The following is an 18,628-nucleotide window of genomic DNA, read 5'->3' as shown; positions in this document are numbered from 1 at the left end:
CAGTAAGGGATCGTTCTCAATTAGGACACCTGAAGGAGGCTGGGGATGGCAAAAAGAGGGTGTTGGGTGAACTGGTCCCAACCAGCTCACTAAGAGATCTGGACTAATGTTGAATGGTGACTAATCCAGAGCTTCTATTAAAAACCAGATTACAGCCCTCATCAGCCCACAGAGGAAGGCAGGCAATCAAGGGGAGGGTTCGGGGAGGGGTGTTAGGGAAAATCGGCAGATCGTTACTAACCAGGGACACGACAAGCCCCCCTGGAGAAAAACTGTCAATTCGAAGAGATGACGATGACAACGGCGAAACGGAAGGTCAGAGAACCCGCTGAAGCAGTGTGGAGGACAGAGCCAATCTCTCCATCCCGAGAAGTGGGGTCGGAGATCCAAACCTCTCCCTTCCCACTCCCACGTCTTAGCCCCTCTCCGGTGAAGAATCGACACCGGAATTTTATCCGCGCCAGGACTGCTTCTGACAGAGACATCTGCTGAAGGGGGGGAGGCAGCGTGGCCTAGTGGAAAGAGCACGGGCCCGGGAGTCAGAAGACCTGGGTTCTAGTTCTGGCTCCGCCACTTGCCTGTGGGGTGACTGGGGGCAAGTCACTTAACTTCCCTGTGCCTCAGTTTTCTGAACTGAAAAACGTGGTTTCGACATCTGTTCTCCCTCCTACGGGACAGGGACCGTATCCGACCTCATCGATTGTATCTACCCCAGAGCTCGGAACGGGGCTTGACCCACAGTAAGCGTTTAACAAATACCATTTTTTTAAAAAATCGTAAGGGAAGAAAGAGTAGCTACGGTGGGGAGCCTGTGGTCCCTCCTGGCTCATCTTTCACTCCCTTTCTAAGCAGGTAGTCCTGGGGAAGGAGAAGAAGGAAAATGGCTCAGAGACACTGTTTTCTCTCTCATCCTGTATGGGGCTTTGAGGAATCAAAACAAAAACCAAAGGCCCAACTTGTTCAACGCTTAGCTCCGAGATGGAAAGAAATGCCTGGATAATGGCTGGAGAGGTCAAGAGCGCCGAGGAAGAGAATGCTAGAGAGAGCGGTCGAGCCGGTGAGCTCTAATTCAACAGCCTGCAAGTGACCCTCCGACACCAAACCTGGCCCACTGCACACACAAACACCGCAGTCAGTATTGGCAGGATCCAATCACGACCCGCCCGTCGGGAGGATCTGGTGGCGGTGGAAGCGGAGCCTCAGAGAATGGGTCTGATGAAAGGGAGTTGGTTTGAAAGGTTCAGGATCCTTCATTCTCGATGTTTTGACATTTCCTCTCTCCCTCTCCGCTCAGGCTCTGGGAAGAGACAGCACCCTGCACTGCCAAATTCGATCAAAAGAAGGAATTCCAAACACTGGTAAGGATGGAGCTGGGGTTGGCAGTCTCTGTCCTCCCTCTGCCAAATCTCCCACTTCCGACTGCTCCTTTCAGGCTGACTTTACCCCCTCCACCTCCAGAGTCAAAGCCAGGAAGACTGCGCCCCATTCCTGGCACTGATCGTGCCCGTGAAATGAGGAGACCGGCTCACAACACTGGCACTTCCGATTCTGATTTTTTTTTTTTTAAAAAATGGTTTAGAGGTTGAACCAGACCAAGAATAGATGCTACCCCCGAACAACAGCTTTTTGGGAGCGACAGGAACGGAGGAAGGAGGTAGAGGAGATAGGCAATCTGGGAGTGTACTTACTCGAAGTCCTCAAATTCCAAGTCATTTCCCTCTACTGATGGGCCCTGGTTTTCTGAGGAAGAGGAGGAGGTGGAAGAGCGGAGACGGTTCTGTTGGTAGCGCATGGAGCGCTGACGAATGCTGTCCCTCCGGGAAAGATACTGGATCATCCTCTGTGCATAGTATGCAGCAGGAGATAACCTGAGAGCAAAGGGGGAAGACACATCACTACAAATCCGCACCGAGGAACCCGATGAGGAAACCTGAGAGAGGGGCACTACGACTACGGGAAGTAGCGTGGCCTAGTGGAAAGAGCCTGGGCCTGGAAGTCAGAGGACCTGGGTTCTAATCCCGGCTCGCCTCTTGTCTGCTCTGTGACCACGGGCAAGTCGCGTCACTTTCCTGGGCCTTCGTTTCCTCATCTGTAAAATGGCGGATAAGACTGGGAGCCCCAAACGGGACACGGACGGTATCCGACCTGATTAGCTTGTATCTAGCCCGGTGTCTGGTACAGTGCCTGGCACGTAGAAAGTGCTTAACAAATACCATTAAGAAAAACGTGCCATGACACCTACGCTTCTGGATTTGACCGACGGCACCTAGTGCATAAGACAAGACAGTTGCCAGTGGGTTCATTGCGTAGGACTGCTCTCCAGCCTAAGCTTCCATTCCAACCAGCTTGTCTGATTAAACAACACGATAACTACGGTCGCCACTCCGAGGAAGCAAGAGACGCTATTGGTTTTGGTTTTGCAAGTGCTCCGCGGACCCAGGGTAATCTCTTTTCTGCCTTTTCTGGGCCTCCGGCCACACTCCACAATCTTGAGATCCTGAAAAGTCTTTGAGAGACCACCTCCCCTACAGAATGCTCTCCTCTGGTCTAGTGCATAGATCGCGGGCCTGGGAGTTAGAAGGTCATGGCTTCTAATCCCAGCTCCGCCACTTGTCTGCTTCGTGACCTTGGGCAGGTCACTTAACTTCTCTGGGCCTCAATTCCCTCATTTGTAAAATGGGGATTAAGGCTGTGAGCCCTATGTGGGACAGGGACTGTGTCCAACCCAATTACCTCGTATCCACTCCAGCGCTTAGAACAGTGCCTGGCACACAGACAGAGCTTAAGAAATACCATAATTATTATTATTATGCCGTTCCACATTTTCCCTCCTATTTATGCATACAAAATTTGCTCTCATTTCTTAAAGCAAGTCACTTCAAGGATTTCTATGGCCTTCATATTATTCCGCAGGAAGAAAATATACAGGGGGGAGGAATTCAAGGAGCAGTGGTAATAATAATAGTATTTATTAAGCATTTACGTGCCAAGCGGCGTTAGTGCTGGGGGATAATCAAGGTAATTAGATTGGAACCAGTCCCTGCCCCACACAGGGATCACAATCTAAGGTGGGGGGGGGGGGGGGGGGGGGGAGAAAAGAAATTTAATCCCCATTTTACAAATAAGGAAACCAAGGCCCAGAGAAGTTCAGTGACTTGTACAAGGTCACACAGCAAGCAAGTGGCACAATCGGGCCTTGAATCACGGTCTCTTCGATTCCCAGTCCGGTGCTCTTTCCATGCTGCTTCTCTCTTCTCATGTGAATTCAGCGAGGATTCTGTCACTCCCCTTTTTCTGCAGAATCATTTCTGCTAAGGGGAGGTTGGGGAGAAAGACCAGAAGAGAAGTTTCAGGGGGCAAGGAACATGCCAGATCCAGTAGATAGGTCTGCCTTTGCTTCCTTCAGAGCAGAGAACACCCATCTGACTTCTGTTGTATGTCACAAAGTTAAAGAAGATGCTGTCGATTCTCTAGAGCGGTCACGTTTCTTGCGTTCCAGTGTTCCACAGGCCTTCTTCCGTCGCTTGCGCTGCTCTCCTTCCTCTGGAGCTGTCGCTCCTAGGTCCCTTCCTGTCCAAATGTCGCTGCTGCCTGAACAGCTGGATAGGGGGAGTGGGGTGGGAGGTGGCTCAAGAAAACAGCAAAGATCTACAACAGCGGCACTGGCAGAGGTAAGATCCACAAGGAGGCTGAACTATGGAACATGGAACATCCTCCAGGCTCTCCGTTACAGACCGGCATGCCACTCTTGGGCATTAATGTCGGGAATTGTTGGTGCTTAGTGTTTGGTGCTGGCAAAGAAACAGGGACTTGGTAAGAACAGAGGAGACGCCCAAGTTCCTTATTATAGTCACGGCCTGAGGGTGTGGGAAGTTTATACTCCACACGCTAGACTGTATGAGAAGCGGCATGGGCCTGGAAGTCAGAAGGACCCGGGTTCTAATCCGGGAGCCGAAGCCGCTACGAGACCTTGGGCAAATCACTTTACTTCTCTGTGCCTCGGTTACCTCATCTGTAACACGGGGATTAAAACTGAGTCCCACGTGGAACAGGGACCGGGTCCAACCTGAACTGCTTGTATCCACCCCAGCGTTCAGTACAATGTCTGGCACACAGTAAGCGCTTAAACAAATACTGTTAAAAAAAATTCCTGAAAGCATATCTACCAACTCTATTGTACTGCACTCTATCGAGTACTCTATAGCACAGAGAATCTCTCTAGACAACAGAAGGAAAAGACAACAAACTAAATGCTGGCGGTCGGTTTCCTTCATTTCCTCCCCTGGGCCTTTTCTAGAAAGAAACCACCTTGTGAGCAGTCCCAGGCCTGATCCAGCGTCTTCCAAGATGGGGCAAGGAGTTACTAAGCACTTTCTGGCCATCTTCAATTTCCTCCCGCCCCTGCTCCATACCTCTTTTACCCCCCTACTCCACTGTACAGCACTAGGTGAACGAGAAGACAGAAAAAATCAACTAATAATCTTAATGGGTACAATATTTTTTTTTCCCCTTGCACACGTGCAAATTATATGCAACCCACAAGTGGCCTTCCTTACTACTTCACACCTTGGGAATGTGTCTAAAAACAGAAAAATGCCCAATCTACCTGTTTTGGATTAAGATGGCAGACCTGGAGCGGAGATGACCAGAGAGTCACCTTGAGCCAACAAGAAGTCGGCAGGGTCTGGCTGGTCCTGAGGCTAAGCTTGTTTGGGTCACCACCTAGAGAAATACAATTTGTTCTGTGCTTTGAGTGCAAAGAAAAATTTAAGGTGTGCAATAGCGACATCCAAAGCCTTAAATATTTAGAAGAAAAGGAAAAGGACGAAGCAAAGGTTTAGATGTGTAGACTTATATGAGAAATGACCTTCGTATCAAGGAACTTACGGAACCAGGCCACAAACAGTAACACGTATTCAATCCATCAACAGTATTTCTGAGCATCTACCATGTACAGAGCACTCTGACAAACTCTTGGGAGAGTACGACGGAATCAGATGTGATCCCAGCCCTCGAGAAGCTCACGATCCAGAGGATGAGACAGACGCTAAAGTCATTACAATCAGAAAAGAGTAGAGAAGCTATGAACACATGTGCTACCGGGATGTGAGTTGGGGGACATAAAGTAAGATTAGGAATTAAGCAGAGAAGGTCTCCTAAAGGAAATATGATTTCCAAAGGGCTTTGAAGATGAGGAGAGCTATGACCTTTCAGACGCGAAAGGGACGGAGTTCCGGGGGCGAGAGGAGGCCGGAGCAAGAGGTCAGCAGTGGGAGAAATGAGAACGAGGCACGGTAAGTAGACTGGCTTTAGAGGAGCAGAGAGTGCCAGCTTGGATGGAGTGGGAGAAGAGAGAGGATAAGCAGGAGGGAGAGACTGACTCAGTGCCTTAAGACCATGAGACCGGAGGTTCTGCTTGATGAGGAAATAATGGGCAACCCCTGGAGGTTTTTGACAAATGGGGAGATGTGTGCAGAAAAGTGCCTTATAAAATGATCCAGCCAACAGGGTAAGCAACGGACCAGAGATGGGAAGAGACTGGAGGCAGGGAGATGGATCAGCCAAGAGGCCGTGGCAGTGATCACGCTCGGATACGACAGGTGCCTAGGCAAACACGGAGGTCGTTGAGATGAAGAGGAAGGGACACACTTTTTTTGCCACAGCATCTGTTAAGTTCTTACTATGTGTCAGGCACGGTATTAAGCGCTGGAGTAGATATAAGCTAATCAGGTTAGACACAGTCCCCGTCCCACATAGGGCTCCCAGTCTCAAACCGCACTTTACAGACGGAGTAACTGAGACACAGAAGAGTTAAGTGACTTGCCCAAGGTCACACAGCAGACAAGTGGCCGAGCTGGGATTAGAACCTAGGTTGTCTGACTCCCAGGCCCGTGCTCTAATCGCTAGACAAAGCTGCTTCTCAACCTGGATCCTGGAAATGTTGTGAAGGATGGACAGGATTGGTGAGAGACTCAATGGGAGGACTGAAAGACAGGAAGGAATTGAGGATAACGTCACGGTTATAGGTTGGAGAGGTGGGACGACTGTGATGGGAAAATTAGGTAGAGGGGAAGATTTGGGAGGCAAGAAGAGGAGTTTAGTTTTGGACGGTGACCTTAAGGTACCGGCAGGACATCCATGTAGAGATGTCTGGGAAGCAAGAGGAAATGAAAAAGGTGAGATTCCCAAGAGAGGAAGTGTAATCTGAGAAGAGAAGGGGACCCAGAACAATGTCTTGAGGGGCATCTACAGTTAATGTGTGGAGACAGAGGAAGAGCCCGTGAAAGCATCTGCCTGAGAAGTAAGAGGAGAACGAGGAGAGAACTGGGTTGGAAAAACCAAGGTTAGACAGCGTTTCCAGGAGAAGGAAGTGGCGCAGTGTAGTTGGTTAGATGTGGTGAGAAGGGCTGGTCACTGGTGATTCCGGAGAGGACTGTCTCTCTGGTGCTCCAGATGCTGGGAGACCCATTCATTTCCCGTCCCTGAGTCCACGGAAATGAATACTGCCTAAATACAGCCTGTCCACATGGAACCTTGTGGCAAAATGTCTTGCATTTAGCTGGGCTGAAACCTACCTGGATATTAGCCTCGGGAGAGTCCGAGCAGAGCCCACTCTTGGAGACCATTAGGGCAAGCCACCCTGGCAACTTAGAGGAATTCTGCCTGCCTGCCCACCTCATTCACTGGCCAAAGACAATCCATCAGTAGGATTTATTGAGTGATTATTATGCTCACTGTTCTAAGCGCTTGGGAGTACAATACAGGAGCATAAGCAGACACGTTCCCGGCCCATAATGAGCTCGCCACTGCAGAGACCACAATATGTTCGTAAACAAGGATTTGTCTACGGGACAAGATGCAGGATCTGGTGATTTAATCTGGTCCAGCGGGTCGGGATTATTAATAATAATAATAATAATAATAATAATAATGTTGGTATTTGTTAAGCGCTTACTATGTGCCGAGCACTGTTCTAAGCGCTGGGGTAGACATAGGGGAATCAGGTCGTCCCACGTGGGGCTCCCAGTCTTAATCCCCATTTTACAGATGAGGGAACTGAGGCACAGAGAAGTGAAGTGACTCGCCCACAGTCACACAGCCGACAAGTGGCAGAGCTGGGATTCGAACTCATGAGCCCTGACTCCAAAGCCCGTGCTCTTTCCACTGAGCCACGCTGCTTCTCCGATTATTGGCAAAGGAGCAACCGAAAAGGAAACCTAAATACCAGAGGCACATGTTGGACGTTCTAAGTTGTGGAGCTTCGATCTCCAAATGATCTCTTATAAATTATTCACTTGTATTAATGACTGTCCCCCTCTAGTCTGGATGCTCGCTGTGGGCGGGGACCGTGTCTGCCATCTCTGTTGTACTGCACTCTCCCAAAAGTTCGGTAAGATGCTCTGCACGCTTAAGTGCTCAATGAAGACCACTGATGATGATCCTATCTGTGGCGAGATCCTTCCCCTCACCTCCAGCCACACATTCCTTTGCATAACTGATGTGGGCTCTAACAATATTTCGCTGAATCAGATGAACAATTTGTCCATCTTTACTTTTTTCACTCGTTTGACTAGCATCTTATTTCCAGTGCTCAGCCCTCAAACGGCACAAAAATACATTCTAGTTGACCTTTGAGGGAAGGCTACTTCATGCTCTTTGGCAGCAAACATGACTTGGTAGAAAGAACACGGGCCTGGGAGTCGGAGGAACCGGCTCCACCACTTGCCTGCCTGAGTGACCTTGGGCAAGCTGCTTATCTTCTCCGGGCCTCAGTTTCTACATCAGTAAAACAGGGATTCAGTACCTATTTTTCCTCCTACTTAGACTGTGAGCCACATACCCATGTCCCACCTCATCTTGTATCTACCCCGGCTTTTACTACAGTGCTTGGCCTATAGTAAAACACTCAAATACCAAAATTACTATTATTATTGTTGTTCCCCAGCAGTCCAACTCCAGGGCAAGAACTTCCTCAGGCAGCGATAAGGTGTCTTTTTCTCCAAGTTCTTAGGGCTGTTAGAGCAGAAAGAAGATCCTACTTGAAGAGAAGACCAGTTCCACATCCTTTGCCTTCACAAAGAATGGCAATGACCCCGCTCCCCAGAAGACCACATTGAGAAGCAGCGGCCATTTCCAGGAAGAAAAAGTCTAACTTGGAAAAGCTCTGAATCCCACTCTGTCTTTCGGCTGGAGCTACGGCAGAATTCCCCAGTTAGAGGAGAGACACCGGGACATAGCTCACCTAAACGTCTCCAATGATCGGGCTCCCCCGGCTGCTCTGGAACGACCCATTTCCAATATAAAACGGCTTCACTGAAAAGCTCCACTTTGAGAGTCCAAGGAACACCCTGCAAGACTCCCGGACATTTTCTTTCCCTTCCAGTTTTTAAGAGTCTCAGCACCACACTCTCATTTTACTCCTCGCTTGCTTTCTTTCGGTCCTCCTCCCCTCAGCAACACCCCCAGTTACACCAACAGTTTGAGCCCCAAAAGACGCTGGGCTGGAAGGATCCAAGCGACCTCTTGGACACAGAGAAGGGTTTTAGACTGAATACTGCCCTTGGGAGAGGGGAGAGGGGATTCATGCTCATCGGGAACCCGGGTAAGGAATGTACTGACTTCACGACAGGACACAGCCAACTGACCCAGGACACTAGGACCTGTCTGACTCAACGGCTCTCGTAACAAACGTCAAATTGTACTTCTCCCAAAAGGTGGGTACAACTTGCCTTTCTTTTCAAGAACTTTCCAATAAAAGTGTCAAGCCGGTATTTTAACAAGACCCGTTCTAGCTCCGTTTCCCCCGCCGCTCATACTCCCAGTTCACCACCTGACTGAGCTTGTCTGCCACCCTTTGACTTCCTAAATCCTCCCTCGAGGACGACTACACATCATTTGGCTTTTTGCTCACTTTCCCCGTGTATCTCATGACTCTCATTTGTTTCTCGTCTTCCTCAACAGGCTAAAGGAGGGTGTCCAGTTCCATGGCAAGTGGCCAGGCCTTGCCACTCTCTACCCCTCTGATTAGCAGTAGGATCACATGTACCTTTGCCCATGGACTTCTCCGGTCTTTCCCTAAGTCTCCCGTGACTTGGCACGAGTAAATCCTTCTAATCGGTTTATGGCTCCGGTGGGCCCGGGACCGTGGAAGCCCGAGGGGACCCTCCCGGCCAAGTTGCGCCCCTCACCCCCTGCTCACTCCCCATCCTCGAGACTGCAACTCTCCCTCCTCCAAACGAGCGCTCTCCCTTCCCAACACCGGTGGTGCTCTTCTTGGACTAGCAGCAGCCATGGCGGAGAGAAATCGGTCAATCGATCGACGGTGCCTATTGAATGCTCACTAAATGCAGCACGCTGGACTAAGTGTTGGCGGGAGCTGGAGGGGCCAGAGGGCAGTGTGGGCTGGCCAGAAGGGCTTCCTCGCTGCCAGTGAGTTGAAGCGGTCATCCAGTGCCCGAGAATTAAAGGGGCCCCGCCAAAGACTTTGGAAATCCGTAGGCTAATTCCCGGGCTCGTCTTTCAGACCTGCTTCGCTGCAGAGGTTCGGTCGGCTCGCCCTCTCCATTTCTGAAAGAGCGGCCTTATGGAATCCCCCCAGCTAAACGAGATTCCGCTTTGTCCTTACCTCGCTGGGTCTGGGTAGATTGGGTGCTCCCGGGACCCTGCTCCATCATAACGGGACAATGAAATGAGGGAAGACTCCAGCAGCCTCCTAACAGAGATAAAAACAGAGGGTGATCCCTGTCAAAGGGCACACATTGGTAAAGAGGGGGAGGGACAAGTCAGCTCTGCCCCCCTTGAAAGTTTCTCTGGCATCACCGGCATTTCGATCACCGTACACTTTCTCCAAAGTCATCCGACCTCCAGCTACAGGAACTGACCTGAGCTCTGAACTCCCCCACGGAGGCTTCGGGCAGAGCCTGAAAATCCAGACATCGCCTACGGACTCGGGAGGGGTTTGGAGTGGGTGAAGCAACCAACTTGCCTCATTTCCCTCTCGAACATCTTGGGAGGAGTAAGGATTGTTCTGTGTGTTCTGGTCCCCCTTTGCCCCTCTCAGAAAAGAAAAAAAAACACCCCCAGGCAGCAGCTCCCGGCCATACAAATCAAGCGACTGTATTTACTGAGAGTCTACTGCACAGAGAGTTCTGAACTAAGCACTGAGGGGAGAGTACAATCAAGATGACAGACACGATCCCTGCCCTCTCAAGCCCCATTAGGAGCCTTAAACAGAACATCTCAAGCACCGAGCAGCCCCTCAGATCCCCCTCTGGGTGCATTTCTCGGCTCTCGGGGGAGTCGGGAAGGAATGTGGGGGTAAGACAATTTAGAGCTCCCCTGACTTTCAGGGAACCGGTTGCCTTGTTCTTTGCCAGGTTCTCGGGCAAAGATGCAGAATGAGAATAACTGGCCAATCTTTCCCAAATGAGAGAGTCCATTTAGCTCTCATTAAAACTGGCTGGGTTACGGGGTAGTCATGTGAAAGGCAGAGTGATTGCTTTATTGCTGCAGCTGGCCAACTTCAGCTCACTTTCCCCCCATCATCTCCCCCCCTCGCCCAGGTTTTACCACACTGGCTTGCAAACTGCCCGGCCCAGCTCAGAGCCAGCTGCAATTCTGCTGCTTGCTAATTATTCTCTTTCAAGGAACCATCTCACACCCTCACCCTTCTCCCCTTTAGGCTCACAAACTAACCGCTATAGGGGAAAGGGTCGGTTAGAAATGTGAGTTGTCCCGGTTTGAGCTACGGAATTTTGGAGACGAGGAGATCGATCGGTCAGCGTTCGTTTGAGAAAGCAGTGTGGCGCAGTGGAAAGAGCCCGGGCTTGGGAGTCGGAGGTCACGGGTTCTAATCCCGGCTCTGCCACTTGTCAGCTGGGTGACCGTGGGCAAGTCGCTTAACTTCTCTGTGCCTCAGTTACCTCATCTGCAAGATGGGGATTAAGACTGTGAGCGCCACGTGGGACAACCTGATCACCTTGTAACCCGCTCCCCCAGCGCTTAGAACGGTGCTTCGCACATAGTAAGCGCTCAACAAATGCCATTATCGTTATTATTATTATTACTGGTCTAGCTGTGAGCTGAGGGGCAAAGCTGAGTCTGAGGCCCAGAAAGGTGTACAGGACAGGAAAGAAAGGAGAGAGAGATTGGCCAAGGTTGTAAAGGAAATCTGAAGGAGAGGTGGCAAACTTCTACTGTGGGCTTCACATCATCTTATCGGGGAGGTGATTACCTAAACCAGCGGGGATAGATTAAAGATCTCCAGGGATCTAGATACCACCACTTCCCTTGATATTACTTAAGCCCACATCACCTTGTTTCATCCTCGGGGGACAAGGGAAATAAATTATCGGATCGAAAGCCACCTGTTCAAAATCCTCTAAGTCTGCCCGTTAATAACCTAGTCGTTACTGTCACCCTCCTTGGTCTTCAAGGCTAAACCATCCTACTTCCTTAATCCTCTCCTGGTGCAACTTGGTTGGTTCTTATCTCTTCTGTGAAATCATTTTGTTATTTTTCTCTGAACTGTCCCTAATTCCGGGACACCAAACTCTACTAAGAGTCTGACCGGTACAAACAGTGGAAAGACCACTTCCTGACTCTTGCATGTCACACAACTGGCTGATACTTGCCGATACCACTTACTGTTTTTTAAAAACAAGGGCACCGCATTGCCGACTCCTTCAATTTCCGGTCAACTGTGACTTCCGGGTATTTTTCTTTTCCGACTGCATTCGTGCCTACCCAGACTTACTTCATCTCACATTTCAGTTGTTTACTTTTCATCCCTAAGTGCCCTAACTCGCATTCGGCCCTATTCATCCTGTTTGTCCCTAGTCATCCGATTTCCTAAAAATTTATGCCTTCCAACTTCTTCTCGTCCAAATTTACTACCACCTGATGAGCGTGCCTTCCTGTGGGGGATCAAAAAAAGAAAATAAACAGGACCGTTTCCCCTACCGACTCTCTTGGTTCACACCCCGATACATAATCTAGCTCTATGAATCAGACAACCGCCCTTGATCCAACTGTGTACCCGCTAATAGTAATACAGCAAAGACCGTATGTTTAACAAGAAGGGTGTCATGGGGACTGGAATCAAAAGCCTTATTGAAGTCGAGATAGGTATCTATTGCTTCTCTTTTATCTAGGAGCTGTCACCATCGTAGGAAATTAAAATTCGTCATGACTGCCTTTTCCCAAGGTCAGGTTAGCGGCTTTAAAGTACCTTAAACTCCTCTGGATAGCTGTAAATTGACTGTTTGATCATTTGTTCTACCTTCCGAAGTACTGATGATGCATCCGCTTGATTGTAATTATTACAAATTTCCCCCCTTTTATGGAGTTTGCACTTTTCCAATCCTTTAAAATTGCTCCCGTATTCCAGGGCTCCTCCAAAATAAATCTGCAGTAGCATCTGCCAAGTCCTCAGATATTCTAGCACACTCATCGTCGGGCCCTAGCTGACTCCAATACATCCGGGTTTAAAAAAAAAACCAAAAAACAACCCTTTCATTCCTTCTTCCACTAGCCTAGTTTGGCTTTCCAACTTTCCATCTCAAGTGGGACTTGGCTGGCCAACCTCTTATGCCAAGACGGGAGGGGCGGAGGGGAAGGGGAACAGACAATAAGAAGCCTCCGTCTTTTCAGCTATCCGTTATCCGCTCTCCCCCGGCCCTCCTCTTTCACCCAACTTAAGTGAAGAATGTTAACTCTCATATCTCACACTGGTTGCATCTTCCTGCCAGGTTTCAGGTTGGGTTTTCTAATCTTGCCCCTATGCACGATTGCCATTCAGAGTGCAGTAAGTTCAGAGTGGCTTCTCTCTACCCCCCCCCCCCCCCCCCCCGGGGCCTTCCTCTGGGTGGTAGTTGTTTTTTGTGGGTTTTTTCACCTAGCAGAATGGCTATCTTTCTAAAAACCAGCCAGGCTCCTTGGATTCCTTTAAGTTCTGAAGACTTTCATTCCATCGAATCCAATCCTTCCCACCGGTGGCCCAACCCTATTAGAGAACATGAGCTCGAAGAAAACAAATTTTTATCTTGCTGACTTCTCCCTTCCCTATGGATATGGAATATAATCATTCTGTGATTGTTCCCATCGCCTTAAGCTCTTCCACTAATTCTTCCCTCTCGGTAAGGCTTAAATCAAGAAGGGAAGCTGGCCTAATTGATTCCTTACTTTCTACACTGGGAAACTGTCTCCAGTGTAATCCCGAGTGATGAGACCGAGCAGCTGAATCTTTTTCTCCAACCGATACCCACGCAGCTCCCAGTATCCACCAGACCGGACGCTCGTTATGGACAGGGAACACAGCTACCAACTCTGCTGTACTTTTATTCGCTAAGTTATTTGTTAAGCTCTCACTACGTGCCGGGCACTGTACTAAGCACTTTGGGGTGGGTACAAGCTAATCGGGTTGGACACAGTCCATGCTCCCCATAGGGCTCTCAGTCCAAATCCCTGTTTTCCGGAAGAGGTAACTGAGGCCCAGAGAAGTGAACCGACGTGCCCAGGGTCACACGGCAGACTGGTGGCGGAGCCGCGATTAGAACCCAGTCCTCGGAATCCCGGGCCCGAGCTCCTGCCACGAGGCCATGCTGCTTCTGACAAGTGCTGAGTACTACAAATACTCAATAAATACCACTGATTGAGGAATCTGTACATCCTGATCAAAGCCTGTTAAGCAAACTGACCGAAGCGGGCCTCTTCCCCCTTCCCCTCTTGGTCTGGGGAGCGGGAGACGCGTCTATAATCGACTCTCATTACCGCTTCATTCATAACCTCTTTACTTTTCATTTTAACCCGGACACTTCGCCTCGGAGTCAAGTGGGGGGCAAGCTCACTAAAGCTCTTTTCTGTCACCCGAGTATTCGACGATCTCACCCGAGAAGAGTGATTCAATATTGACTGCGAACAAGCTGACGAAACAACTCTTCACCTAGTTATAATGGGCAAATCACACACCAGAACTGGGAAGGAAAATGGTGGAACAAAGACCGGTGAATTTCATCCAGAAGGATCCACTCGCCTAAATGGTGAGGAAAGCAGAGAAGCAGAAAAACTACATCTAGCTCAGCCAAGGAAAGAAATGTGGCCAAAACATTTGATCGTGATCACAGTTGGAAGAGAGCAACATGGATCGGTTTCAGTAACATCTGAACATGAGATGCTCAGGAAGAAAAGAGAACTTTGCGACTCCACTGTTTTGCCACTGGGAATATTTGGAGCGGAACGTTGGTCGACAACAGACGAGGAGGAAGGGAGGATGGCTGTACTCCCAAAACCAACGGAGCAACATGCACGCAAAGCGTCACTTCCGAGAGCACATTTCAAATGAAGACGAGGAGAGAGGACCACCGGGGTCGGAGGGGCGGTGCAGGCTCTGTTTGAACCAAATGGGAGATGGGCGGACCTCGGGCTCGCCAAACGCTCAGTACAGCGCGCTACTTTCGACGAATGCTCAGTAAGTACCACTGCAATTACTATGGCAGGCCGCAAAGCTTGTAGGTGGGATAACAGATGGACGACACTTAAATTGGACCCTAAGAAGCCAAAAATGTGCAAGAGGAAGGCAGATGATGTCTTTTATATTGGTTCTGTGTTTTACTTTACCCTCCCTTGGGCCGGATGCCATCCTCTCCCCCCCCCCCCGGACCCACCTTAATCTTCGGCTATGAGCCCCTGGCGGGGGGCCAGGGACTATGTCTCATTCACACTTGTGTACTTTTTCCCCTGCCTCGAGTACAGGGCTCGGCACGAGGCAGGCATTTAACAAATAACGCCGCCACCACTAACCACGACAAACGGTTCACGCAGAAAAGGACACGGCATACACCGTCCCCGATCAGTGGATTTTGCCCCACTGCCTAGAAAGGGCCGGCGGGGAACTCAGGCTCCGGGTCAAGGACAATCCTGATCCTCTCCCCGCTAAACCCACATGGTCCCAAACCGCCATCACCACTCCAGGCTTCCGAAATGAGTCCTGCCTCTGGGATGCAAACAGGAGTCCGAAGACCTTTCAGACGGACCCCTGAACTATCTCGGAACAAGACAGGGTGCTAGGAAAACAGGAGAGACTCACTCAGAACGCTGAAAAGAAGACAAAAGACCTAGAGGTAGGATTATTACAGGGTAACAGATGGCACTGAAAGCCCCAGAGCCTCTCCCGACTCCGGCTGTCTACGATTCTGCGACACGTGAGCTCGGCTGCTACTGAATCCAGATCTCTTGAGGCAGAAAGTCAAGTGCATTAATCCAGCTACTCGCCGGGTCGGATTAAGACCGCCAGCAGCGCAGAGCGAGGCATGAGTGATGATGATGATGGTATTTATTAAGCGCTTACTGTGTGTCAAGCAAGCGCTGGGGTAGATGCAAGCAAGCTAATCAGGTGGGACACAGTCCCCGTCCCACACGGGGCTCAAAGTCTTAATCTCCATTTGACATATGAGGTGATGGAGGCCCAGAGAAGTTAAAAGTGACTCTCCCGGGGTCACAGACAAGTGGTGGAGCCGGAATTAAAACCCGGGTCCTTCCGACTCCCAGGCCCACGTTCTATCCGCTAGGCCACACTGCTTCTTAGTGGGAGACGCTGGGGACTGAGGAGGGGGTGGAGGCCTTCCCCCGAATTGCCTCCGGGCCAAGGAGCTGCTCTTCTATCTGGCTCCAAGCTGCTCTCTGGCTCAGAGTCATTCAGAGTTAGAATAATAATAGTAACAATAACAAGTATTTGTTAAGCGCTTACTACGTGCCAGGCACTAAGTGCAGGGGTAGATACAAGATAATATCAGGTTGGACCCAATCCCTGTCTCACGTAGGGCTCCCAGTCTGAATCCCCATTTTACAGATGAGGCAACTGAGGCCCAGAGAAGTGAAGCGACCTCCCCGAGGTCGCACGACAGGCAAGTGACGGAGCCGGGATTAGAATCCAGGTCCTCCTGCCGCCCAGACCTCTATCCGCTAGGCCAGGCTGCTGCTTCGACACCGGGCCCTGGCGCCGGGGCAGTTCATCAGCCGCCCCGGACTCCTGGAAATGATGTTGCTATTCGTTAAGCGCTTACTCTGTGCAGAGCGCTGTTCTAAGCGCTGGGGTGGATACAGGGTAGTCGGGTGGTCCCACGTGAGGCTCCCAGTCTTCATCCCCATTTTACAGATGAGGTCACTGAGGCCCAGAGAACTGACGTGACTTGCCCACAGTCCCGCAGCTGACGAGTGGCAGATCCGGCATTCGAACCCATGACCTCCGGCTCCCAAGCCCGGGCTCTTTCCACTGAACCACGGAAATGTGCGGCCTGGGGCGGCGGCACCAGCACACAAGGGGCGATCTGGGCCTGGCCGTTTCCCCGAACGGTGCAGGGCGCAACAGCCCCAGGTTACGACGAACTGGCAGACACAGTGTTTACCGCCTCGGTGACCTTATGGCTCCAACGAGGTTGCTGGATGCCCGGAGGCTCGCACCAGAGTTTAAGGACTGACAGCCTCCTTCCAACCCTCAGGCCCCTCAGTCTAGGAAAAATTGCCGACCCTGGAGGCAACTGCCTCCCCGAAGCCTGAGTAGCTTACGAAACGAGGGCAAATTTAGCAAATTGCCTAGGGGGTGCCCTCCCTCGGTGGCTAGCGGCGGAGTCAGATGAGGGGAGAGGTGGAAGGGGCGAGTGCCGTTGTCCTGTCTTGTGGAGAAGCAGAGGTAGGGAGCCTTAGCCACGGTGAATCTTTTCACCCCTCTCCCGCGCCGAAGGCCCCAGTTCTCTGCCTCGGCGCATGCCTGGGCTTACGGATGACAAGCTCTCTCTCTTTGCAAAAATAATTGTGTGTTCTGAAATGACACCTCTATTATGATTTCTAAATTGACATCTCGGCTTTAAAGCGGAGGCACGCAAGCCTCCCCGGTTTCACACACTGGCAATTAGTGTTAAGTTATCCAGCACCAGGCTCTCACCTGATCGCCGCGGGCCCTCGCGGCCTCCCATTTTCACTCGGAGCGCGCCCGGGGCCCGGCTGCGGATGCCTGACCCCGCCGGGCCGGTGGGAGCCCCGGCTGGGCGGGCCGTGGAAAGGACGGAGATAAATCGGGAAAGGAATACCGGGGGGGCCCCTCCTCCGCGTCCGTTTCGAGCCCCACCGATGGTTCACGGGTTCTGGCTGTGGGGATCGGCCTTGTCTGCGGGTTATTAGACGTGAATAATACTTGGCGCTTAAACAGTGCTTTTCACCAGAGGGGCTCAAAGGCATTTTACAGAACGTTGTTAACTTGAGCCCCGCGCTAGCTGTGCAGAGCGGGTAGGAGGCGGGCACGGTTGTACAGACGAGCTTAAGAGAGGTTGAGTCGGATCCGGACTCGATGTCCAGGTCAAAGGCAGGAAGACCAGTCGGTCCATCAAACGCCGCTTACTTAAGCACCTACTCCGTGCAGAGCACCGAGCTGGGCGCTCGAGAAAAGTGGAGTAAGCTCCCTCGCCCTCGAGGTGCTTACTACAATCTAGGTGGGTCTCGGCAGGCTTTTCTGTTTAGCAGGTGGCTCTGTGTAGCAGGAGGAGAGGGACGGGAGCCGAGCCACGTGCCCGGAGAACGGCAGCGGGAAGGAAAGCAGGCAGGCGGGCATCCTCCGCTTCTCGATTCTCCGGTCACGGCTCCAAATCCCACACCGCCGTCCGAATCCCCCCGGAGTCCCGACTCCGAGGCGGGGAACGACACGACCCGGAGGCTCGGAGTGGCAGAGGAAGGAGCCGCGGCCGAGGCCGGAGGCTAGCGGCCCAGCCGGGGTGGCTCGCCAGGCCGTTCCGTCACGGGCCCCATCTAGACTGTGAGCTCCTTCATCTTTTAATGGTATTTTTAAGTGCTTACTAGGTGCCAGGCGCCGGGGTAGGCACTAGATAATCAGGTTGCCACAGTCCACGTCCCACATGGGGTTGACGGTATTAATCCCCATTTGGCACAGAGAAGTGAAGTGATTTGGCTCGAGCTCCTTACGGGCAGGAAACGCATCTACCAACTCTCACTGGACTTTCCCTAGTGCTTAGTACACCGCTCTGCACACAGTAAGCCCCTAATAAATACCGGTGATTGATCATATCCTGAGGTTGACCACCCTCTCCTTGAAAACCTGATTAAATTCCACACAAATCTCATCTAATCCCCTACCGCTGCCTCCGATTCATCCTTCCGTGTGATTCCCAAGAGAACCGAGACATTACAGTAAAACTGTACTACAGAGATGCTTTAAAAATCCACTTTTTAAAACGTTTCTTTGGTCCAACTCTATCCATATAATAATAATAATAATGTAGGCATTTGTTAAGCGCTTACTATGTGCCAAGCACTGTTCTGAGCACTGGGGTAGAAACAAGGTAATCCGGTTGTCCCGCGTGGGGCTCACGGTCTCAGTCCCCGTTGCACAGACGAAGTCACTGAGGCGCAGAGAAGCGAAGTGGCTTGCCCAAGATCACCCAGCAGACGGCTGGCGGAGGTGGGATTAGAACCCACGGCCTCTGACTCCCAAGCCCGGGCTCTTTCGCTCTTGATTCTATTCATTGCTATTGTTCCTGGCAGTCCGTCTCCCCCGATTAGACCGTGCGCCCGTCAAAGGGCAGGGACTGTCTCTATCCGTTACCGATTTGTCCATTCCAAG

At 51.1% G+C, this 18,628-nt stretch overlaps 1 protein-coding gene across 1 annotated transcript in view; it reads right to left on the bottom strand.

Moving 5' to 3' along the window:
• The window catches only part of AMBRA1 (autophagy and beclin 1 regulator 1), a 171,499-nt gene that overhangs the window by 87,918 nt on the left and 64,953 nt on the right, over positions 1-18,628 (bottom strand). The window contains 2 exon segments of the mRNA XM_029059290.1: positions 1,689-1,868; positions 9,626-9,712. Coding sequence (XP_028915123.1) covers positions 1,689-1,868; positions 9,626-9,712 — 267 coding nt within the window.

Source organism: Ornithorhynchus anatinus, chromosome 3 (assembly GCF_004115215.2).
Source record: "Ornithorhynchus anatinus isolate Pmale09 chromosome 3, mOrnAna1.pri.v4, whole genome shotgun sequence".
NCBI lineage: Eukaryota > Metazoa > Chordata > Mammalia > Monotremata > Ornithorhynchidae > Ornithorhynchus > Ornithorhynchus anatinus.
This window is presented reverse-complemented; position numbering and strand designations above follow the sequence as displayed.